Here is a 9,288-nt window from a genome sequence, read left to right on the forward strand (position 1 = left end):
GAACAGGAGACAGGGCTATTGTACTCGATCGGTTGGAGCGCGAAGAAGTTCGACTACATCAACCGCGTTATCTAACGCTTCTGCTTACGGTCTACGAGGGTATATAAGCACACTCTCCTCTCTCGTTGCTATGCATCTTCATGGATAGATCTTGCATGTGCGTAGAATTTTTTTTGTTTTCCATGCAACGTTTCCCAACAACTACACCGGCCATAAACATAATCCCACAATTGTGCTCGAGGCCGTGGCTTCGCATGACTTGTGGTTTTGGCATTGCTTCTTTGGATTGTCGGATTCTCTCAATAATATCAATGTACTGCAAAGATCGCATATTTTTGCTCGGCTTTCTAGTGGAGAAGCTCGGGCTTGCAACTACACAGTCGAATGGACATGACTATACCATGGGGTATTATCGTGCCAATGGTATTTATTCTTCATGGTCAACATTTCTGAAGACCATCAGTGAGCCAAAAGCAAGAAGCACAAAAAAAAATCTCAAGCACAAGAAGCATGCCCAAAGGATATTGAGAAGGCATTTGGTTTGTTGCAAGCTCCGTTTGCCATTGTTTGAGTTCACTTCTGGGATAAGAAATCCCTCTCAAATATCACGACTGCATGTGTAATTCTACACAACGTCATTATCGAGGATGAGAGGGATTTAACTTTTTCTATAACAATATTGGTAGTTGTTTCAAGCCTGATAGGAACTAGATCAGATCAATGCATTTCTTGAGGCCTACCAGCAGATTAAGGATAATGCTACACACGCCCAGCTCCGTGATGATCTCATTGAGCATAGTGACAACTGCATGGGGAGGTAGACTTCCATTTTATTCATTTGATCCTATTTGTATTCATGTGTGATTTGAACAATTATTTCATTCCGGACCATTTGTTATTATTTTAATTAGTCGGATTTGAACATTTATTGTATGATTATTACATTGCATGATACTAAAACATTAATAAGTTTGATTTATGTTGCTGTTGTATTAAGAATATATTGTTCAAAATTATGAATTTGCCTAAAATCCCAAAAACGGTTTTGCGGTACCGTGAGGATTCCAGCGGAACAGATCCCGTAAACTGGTCGCCATACCGGTAAACCGTTTTCAGGGAGACCTTAAAACGGTTTTGCCGGACACCGATTTGCGGGATCCAGAGATGCTCTTAGAGCTCCTCGATGCGTCTGTGTCGGTTGGATGATGCAGCTGCCAGCTGCTACTCCATGCTGCGATCAACGCAAGCTCCCAGCCAGACGATCCAGCCATGTCAACAGCTGCAGCTGCAGATGCCATCGAGCGCCTTCAGATGTAACGTGTGATTTCAGACAACCTCGGAGCAACGCATGTGTCTTCACGACGCACTTGGTCGGTCTACGATCATCAGTCCATCACTGTTTGTTCTCTTGGCGGGAGAACAGCGGAATCCGATGCATTATCAGACAAGACTCCGGGGAGCCTGTGCGCCTCACGTTACAAACAGCGTCCGGCTGCATGCGCCTGCCTCTGCTTTAGACTGTACGCCCTGGAAGAGACCGACTTCACAGACATGCAAAGAAGGTAAAAGATCAGAGGGTGTGTACAAAGCCAAAGGAGATAGATACTCTAGCTCCGGGAGGGACCCTGCGGCAAAGATCAGGCGCAGGATGCACACGGCTACCTTACCTGCAGGCTTGCAACGGCCGTCGAGCACTGCCACTGCCAGCGCTACACTGTCCTGCAAAGATGTTTTCGTCCTCCCTGGGTTAATCTACAGGTACAATGGGCAGTTCAGCAAAGAAGGGTTGAACTGAGTCTCCGGTTCGAACAATACAGTTAGAATAGGCAGTTGTAGTCCGGCATTGGGCGTAAATTCACGGGCAAAACAGAGTCATGGAAAGATGTAGTGTTTCATAATATAAGCAGCTCAGTTCTTGGCCTTTTCCAGATAATGTAAACAATGAACATACTGTACATACCTTTTCTCAAGGATCTTCTCTTCTTTTCTTGTTCAGAGAGAACTCCTACTACAAGAATCATTTTTCCTTTAGACAGAGAGAGAAAGCATCTTGGCTGAAGAGTAGAGTGTGATCGATGCAAAGAGAGAAAACGATCGATCGGTGGTAAAGATAAAAAGGGGGAACAGGAAACTAGCCTGAGTCCTGCAAGATCAACATCAGATCGCCCACCTGCTAGGCTGCTAGCTTGCGAGGGTTGCCAACCGCAACAGAGTACAGCTGATGAAAGAGCATAAAGAGAAGGCGGTAAATGAGAGAAGCCCTTACTTGAGCAAAAGAAGATGCACTGCTGCTGCTTATGGGAGAAATGCCATGGTCTCAAAGCAAGTTTCACCCGAGCACTCATTCCGGCCTTTTGCTACAATTGGACAAGCATGGCAAATCTTGTGAACTGGACATGTACTTCTTCCCTTCGTTGCTTCTCCCTCAATTAACTTCTTTATTCTTGCCTTCTACCTATCAGCTTTCTGAGAATAATACGTCGCGCCAAGCTGGAGCAAAAGAAATCCTGCGGAAATGACACCGCAAAACCTGGAAGGACAAAAAGAAAACATGTTCATCTTTTAAGCAACATGCTTTCAGTAAGTAAGCATTGTTGCGACCGGCATAGTATTTTGAACAGTAGGATGCCGGTGTAGTATCGGTGCGATTAGAACGTAGGTACAAGTAACAGGATTGTCACCATTTTTTTAGCCGAACCATACAGCCCCAAAAGAAATGAGCATATAACTAAACAAAAATTCATTTTAGTTCAATAGTTCTTTTCGTAGCAAAGTGTGGACCACCATGCTGCTGGACGAACTGAACACTGATGAAGTGATGATCAATTAAACACCAGACCGACAAGCTATGCCAAAGCTTCTGTATCATTTGCTGGAGTTGTCACACCATTTCTTTTTCCAAAGTCTTGTTCTGCTGACCAGAAAACAAAAGGACAAGGAAAAAAAAATGCTATTCTGCCTTTAAACTGTTGGGGCACATGCCTTGGTCATTTTACTGCTTACCATGTTCGTGTAATGTGTCTCATGCTAACGAGCCACAGTTAACAGGCTGTAGAAGAGGAACACAACCCATAAAACACGCCTTGATTCCGTACTTCATCTATGACATATTTAAGAGTGGTACCTAAGTTTAGACTGAAAAAAAGGCAGCTAACTTACAGAAAAGTTAGTTTCTTTGCTGTAAAAACCTTAACGAGATTTCCCACAAAAAAAGGCTGAAGGAAAGTATCAAAACATCTCTGGGTTAGACGATTAGACCCCTTAATAAAATTTATGGTCCCTCAACAAGACCCAAGGCCACTAGAAATGTTAGAAGGTGCATCGAGTTATTAACATGACCAAATCTAGGGGCCCACTTAGTCAACAAGATAAAGGGAAGAATATCAAAAGGCCACACTTCTCAAATATCCTAGATTGCCCTTTCACCATTATTATAGTTAAGCAGATAAAGAAAACAATAAGGCACTTTTAGCAGGTTAAAAGACATGAATCAGGATGGAGGCAGCATTTAGTCCACCTAATCATATCACTTCTTTACAATGCTACACAAACATGGTCAATTGTTATCATGATTCACAAAGAGGGGTCCTACAAACATAAGTTTTGGTTCAGATGTTAAGTAACAAAGGTGCAAGTGGGACTTTACCAGCATGGGTAATTTGGACAATTTCAAAGGCTCTGCTAAAGCTAAATCCTGCATGGAAAAGTTTGCACAAAACCTGGCTTCTGTCTGTGGTCTATATAAGGCAGCTACAGTACGCCCAAAAACTCTCTAGATCTCAGCCCGGCAAGAGATTTGGAGCGTTCTTGCTCCTCCATCCATTATGATCTCTTGGGTAGCCATCTACCATGTTCTTGAAGCGACAACACCATTGTATGTAGCCATGATACTAGCCTACCTATCCATAAAATGGTGGAAGTTGTTCACTCCAGAGCAGTGCTCTGGGATCAACAAGTTCGTGGCCAACTTCTCCATCCCTCTTCTCTCTTTCCAGGTCATCTCCACAAACAATCCTTACGACATGAACCTCAAGCTCATATTCGCAGACATCCTACAGAAGTCGATCGCCTTGCTGGGGTTTGCAGCCATATCTAGAGCATGTTGTGTGGAGAAGTTTGATTGGCTCATTACAGGTTTCTCTTTGTCGACACTGCCCAATACGCTGATTGTCGGTATCCCATTGCTGAAAGGAATGTATGGTGATGAAGCTGTCAAGCTGATAAGTCAGATAGTTGTCCTACAGAGCCTAATTTGGTACACACTTCTTCTCTTTCTGCTTGAATTCCGAGCCGCCAAAGGAATAGCTGCCGCACCATCATCTGAAATTGTAGGTAAGAACCTGAAATCTGTTAAGGATTAGTATATGAAGTCGTTTCATCTGTACACTATCAAATTAGTCATGTTTTTCTTCGAGATAAAGAATGCAAGGTGTTCTTTCGGCATTCATTTCTTTGTTTTCCTTCTTGAAAAGTGCATTCTTAATGTTGCTGTTATTTTCTGGGGACCTCCAGTGATCTTAAACATTTCAGAAACATAAAGGGTAATTTAAGTACTACAGCTCATTAGAAAAAACGACTGTCCACTGTCTGGTGGTTTACAGTGGCATTTACTTTAGAACTTCTCTATATAATGCGATTGATCTGCTATGATATACATTTGCCTGAAACAGTGAGATGATTTTTTTTCTGAATTATCCCATGGGCCATTGTCAAATGTTCCAAACCTATCATGTGTCATTTATAGAAAATAACTTCAACTTCTTTCATGAGTTTTAAACTTATTTTATGAGTTTTTAACTAGTTGGCTTTTTAAAGATGAGGAAGAAGCAGGTACTCTAGGAGCTACACAACAGACATACCAAGAGGGCCAGTCAAAAGGTGTATCAGCAAGATGTTCTAGGGCCTTCCGCTTTTTGTTGGTGATTGGGATGAAGTTAGTGATGAATCCGAACATTTACGCATGCCTGATCGGTCTAATTTGGGCACTGATTAGCTTCAGGTATTAACATGGTTTACATGAATCGAATTTACATTCTGAAACTGGAATGCAGCAATTATCATATGTAGCTAAATAACATCTCTTGTAGGTGGCAAATACAGTTACCCTTGATCGTCAGTAACTCCATAAGGATACTCTCAGATGGAGGGCTGGGAATGGCAATGTTCAGCCTAGGTGTGAATTACACCGGCAAAATTAAAATTAGCATATATGAAGATAAACTCTGTAAAGCCCAATTACACAATCATAACTTCTAATTGCTTCTGTTACAGGTCTTTTCACAGCTCTACAAACAAAAATTATAGCCTGTGGAACTAAGAAGATGCTACTGTCACTAGGCTTCAGGTTCTTTCTAGGACCAGCCCTGATGATGGTCTCTTCCTATGCTGTTGGGATGCGTGGAATCTTGCTCAAAGTGGCCATTGTGCAGGTAAGGTTTTCTCCATTGTTTCCCTTGAGCCATGTGTTTGTGTGTGTGAAAATTCATAAATGCGTGAAATTCAAAGACAAAAATTGTGCCTGACCTCTAAAGCTTCCACGCAGGCAGCATTACCTCAAGGAGTAGTGCCATTTGTATTTGCGAAGGAGTATAATGTGCATGCAGATATTCTAAGCACTGCGTAAGTTAATCTCCCACCATCCTAATGCAAACAAGAAGCAGATTAGAATGGGACAACAAACTGATTACCCTCTTTTCCTGCAGGATAATTGTTGGTATGATGGTTGCAGTTCCTGCCGCCCTAGCTTACTACTTTGTTATCTAATCTATGAACACTTAAATCTTAGTCACTCAAATATGTTTATTCGGCCAAACAATAGCAGGGCAGTGTAGTGTAAAGGGCAAATTCAGCCATGGCTGCATGGGTGTGAATATTTTGCCGGGCTGTAAATATTTGTGCCGTGGACTTGGATCGTGTGGTGTGGTGACCCAACATAAAGCTAAGATATATTTGTACTCGACGACCGCATATTTTAGTTCCCAGTCATTTCCATTATCCGCGAACAGAGCTAACTTGTGCCCGCAGCCCAGCTTGCTCACCCGGGCGACGCAGCGTGCTTTGTTTCTCACGAGCATTTTGTCGAACAGGCGCCTGTTCTTGAACTTTAAAAATTGCTTTTAGCCTTAAGAGCATTCTGCCGAACACATTGCCGGCGGACCTGAGCTGATATGCGGAGACGAACAGAGAAGAGGATCAGCCCATCCGATCAGACATCAGCACTATGTTATCGGTGGCGCTCAATGCAAGTAGGGTCGAGCAAGGCGTACCATTTCCTGCTTCCTGGTGCGGGGGCGAGAGCGGCAGCTGTTCACTTCAGCAGCCAGCGCCGAACGGCAAAAGATTGAAGCCTGTGTTTGGACGCATGAATTGTGCGGTATATTCTGACTAGGAGGCAACTGAATTTCTGAAGGAACTACTCCCTTGGTCCCATAATAAGGAGAACTACAATATTTCGTAGAGTGATATACTGATATGTATGCAGCGATTGCTTACAGAGGCTCGCTCGCTCGCTAGCTGATGCGGTCGCTCACCTGCTCATTCACGTTTTGCATTTTTTTTCCTTAAAAAACGTTTTTCTTTTTCCGTTTTTCTCCACAAATTTGGAATTGTTCACGAGTTTAAAAAAAGCTCATAAATTCAAATAACTTAATGATTTTTCTATAATTCATGAACGTAAAATAGATAATGAATTCAAAAAATCACAAATTTCAAAAGCTGATCACAAATTCAAAAAATTTATGAATTCAAAATATGTCATGAATTTCGAACAATAATTGTGAAATTCCAAATGTTCATAGATTTCAAAATTTTGAAAATTCCATGAGTTTGCAACTTGAATTCAAAAAGTTCATGAATTTAAGAAAAAATGGAAAAAGAAGGAAATATAAAAAAGGAAAAAAAACAGAAAATGAACGGACGAGACTTGCCTGAGCCCCATGCGTGCGTCGATCCATACTCCCGAGTACGTGGCTTGATTTGATTGAAACAAAATAAGGCTCGGGACCACCCCGTTAAAATCAGGAGGAGATGATTAGATTAGGAAGGAAAAAGAAAAAAAATAACCGTAGGATGAAGTGGGAGCACGAATGGGAGCATGGGAAGGAAATAGTCAAGCCGGATCCAAAATGAACAGAGAAAAGAAGAAAAAACACTGAAGGCTTCCCAAAACTGCATGGAAGCTTCCATAACCTGTAGAAACCATCATGGAGCGCCAGTTATAGGGCATTCTCGCCAGCCCATCTCACACCTTTTTATTTTGTCTTAATGCGCAGAAAATGAATGCTTTTTTTTTTAGGGAAACATCAACTTTATTTAAGCAAAGTTCAGGATCTCATTCGCTATTACACTTACAATACAATCAAGTGGCGCATTTGGCCATACAGCACACATCTCATCACCTACAACTAGTTTAGCAAGAGTATGTGCAGCTTTATTCGCAGATCTCCTTCTCCAAATGATCTTGCAACCCTCCCAGCCTTTCATGAGGCCCTTAATATCCTCAACAATAGTACCCATGAGAGAGAGGTTCTTCCTTGCTCCATTGATCATGCCCACTGCCTCCTTGCAATCCATCTCAACATGGATCCTCGGGAAATTCAGATCACGACCCACTTGCACCGCCTTCCTACAGGCCAGTAGCTCCACGGCTTCCGGCAAAAAATGAATGCTGAAGAGATTGGAACCCACGACATTTAGTGTAAGTACGACTCGCATCAGCCAACCGGGAAAGACGACAAGTCCTGGCGTTACCTTCTTTTTCACCTTTTATATTTTGACTGGCGTTTTTCTTCTTCTTGTTGTGTGTTTTTTCCCGACCGGTTTTTCGTTTTGGTTTTTTCTGTTTCTTTTCTTTCATGTTTTTTCGTTCTTTTCTTTACTTTTTGTGCACAAACCAGTTCGGATTGAATGAGTTTTTTTTTCAAAATCGGTGAACTTTTTGCAACTTCGATGAAATTTTTATTCAAAATCGAGATGTTTTTTGAACATCAACAAACTTTTTTCAAAACCTGTGAACTTTTTTCCCATATGGAAAACTTTTTTACAAAACCGGTGAACTTTTTACAAAATTCTTGGACTTCTTTTAAATCCGATGAACTTACTTCAAATTCGACGAACTCATTTCCTAAATGGACGGACATTTTTCAAAATCAGTGAACTTTTTCAAATCCGATGAACTTTTTTTCAAATTCGATAAACTTTTTCAAATAGAATGATTTTTTTTCAAAATCGATGGACTTTTTTCAAATCTGGTGAACTTTTTTCAAAATCCGATGAACTTTTTTCATTTTCGATGAAATTTTTAACAAATCGATGAACTTTTTTGAAATTTGTGAACTGTTTTTGAAATTTAAAGAACTATTTTTTATTATAAAAATTGATATTTTCCAAATAATTTTCAAATAACTCAAAAATCTCAGTGGTTAGTAAATGGCTGCGTAATAAATAGCGCGGTTGCATTAGTTCTAAACCAGTTCCTGTTGATTTTTTCCAGTAGCGCTCTAAGCTGCAGTGGTTAAGCTAATCAATTACAGGCAAGTGTGGTGCGAAATCGATACCTTGTTCTGCCAAACTTTCGCATGTTTTTTTGGGGGAACAAATTTGTTCCTGGGCCAAGCGTACAAATGGCCCGCCAGTTCCACATTCGAGCCCCCAAGGCCCCAACCATCATGCCTCATTGCTTTCCTGAGCATCGGCCCACGTTGGACCCGCGTCGGCGATTGCTACTATATCACTCGCAAAAGAGCGATACATAGCATTGATGACCTCTCCCTTCGCTCCTCCATATCTCTGCCCCTTCTTGCCGATGCCGACTCCTCGCTCTCACGTTTGGCAGCCAGGAGCGACGAAATCATTAATTAAGGGTACTCCTTGCGAAGGTCACTTCCACATTTCATGGTGTTGACAACTGGCACATTGCTTGGGCGTCACTTGTCACAATTTGAGGGGAGTTTTTTGTTTTCTTTGTAGTTTTTTTCAAATGTTTTATCTCTTAAACTGTGCGTCAGAATCACAAAACATTTTTATTGTTGAATTCCTCGTGTCAAGATCTTTGATAGATCCCATGTTAATATTTTCTGCCAAACTTTTTCACAAAAAAGGCAATAGGAAAAAGGAAACCGAAAAAAATGAAAACCCAAAAAATACGAAACCGAAGAAAAGAACATAAAAATGAAATGAAAAAAAAATCTGCTGTGCTTTTTCCTTTTTGGAAGCACGGCGGTGCTTTTCGAATAAACATATAACAATACATTTTTCTCGCCAAAAAAACCAAGCAAAAATCAAAAAGCC

At 41.3% G+C, this 9,288-nt stretch overlaps 1 protein-coding gene and 1 long non-coding RNA gene across 3 annotated transcripts; one reads left to right on the forward strand and one right to left on the reverse strand.

The window, feature by feature from the left end:
- Positions 1-992: 992 nt before the first annotated feature.
- LOC123070352 (uncharacterized) lies at positions 993-3,865 on the reverse strand. 2 transcript variants are annotated; one of them, XR_006433618.1, is made up of 4 exons: positions 3,647-3,865; positions 1,961-2,530; positions 1,668-1,752; positions 993-1,541 (listed from the first exon to the last, which is right to left on the reverse strand). It is a non-coding gene; the product is annotated as an uncharacterized lncRNA (long non-coding RNA). The 2 variants fall into 2 exon arrangements; XR_006433617.1 differs by having other exon boundaries at positions 1,961-3,747.
- LOC123070351 (probable auxin efflux carrier component 8) lies at positions 3,736-5,991 on the forward strand. Its single transcript, XM_044493512.1, has 6 exons — positions 3,736-4,332; positions 4,816-4,999; positions 5,088-5,173; positions 5,272-5,429; positions 5,543-5,619; positions 5,703-5,991. Exons 1-6 carry the CDS (start codon positions 3,825-3,827, stop codon positions 5,761-5,763), a joined length of 1,074 nt encoding a protein of 357 aa, XP_044349447.1. The 5' UTR covers positions 3,736-3,824; the 3' UTR covers positions 5,764-5,991.
- The last annotated feature ends 3,297 nt before the right edge of the window (positions 5,992-9,288 follow it).

The sequence above is a fragment of the Triticum aestivum genome, chromosome 3B, assembly GCF_018294505.1.
Source record: "Triticum aestivum cultivar Chinese Spring chromosome 3B, IWGSC CS RefSeq v2.1, whole genome shotgun sequence".
Taxonomy (NCBI): domain Eukaryota; kingdom Viridiplantae; phylum Streptophyta; class Magnoliopsida; order Poales; family Poaceae; genus Triticum; species Triticum aestivum.

What these genes read in the sequence shown, in the direction of transcription:
- LOC123070351 (XM_044493512.1), top strand. Translation starts at nt 3,825, where the DNA reads ATGATCTCTTGGGTAGCCATCTACCATGTTCTTGAAGCGACAACACCA. An exon ending in TGGGCACTGATTAGCTTCAG is followed by an intron (nt 5,000 to 5,087) that starts GTATTAACATGG and finishes CATCTCTTGTAG; the next exon opens with GTGGCAAATACAGTTACCCT. An exon ending in TCAAAGTGGCCATTGTGCAG is followed by an intron (nt 5,430 to 5,542) that starts GTAAGGTTTTCT and finishes GCTTCCACGCAG; the next exon opens with GCAGCATTACCTCAAGGAGT.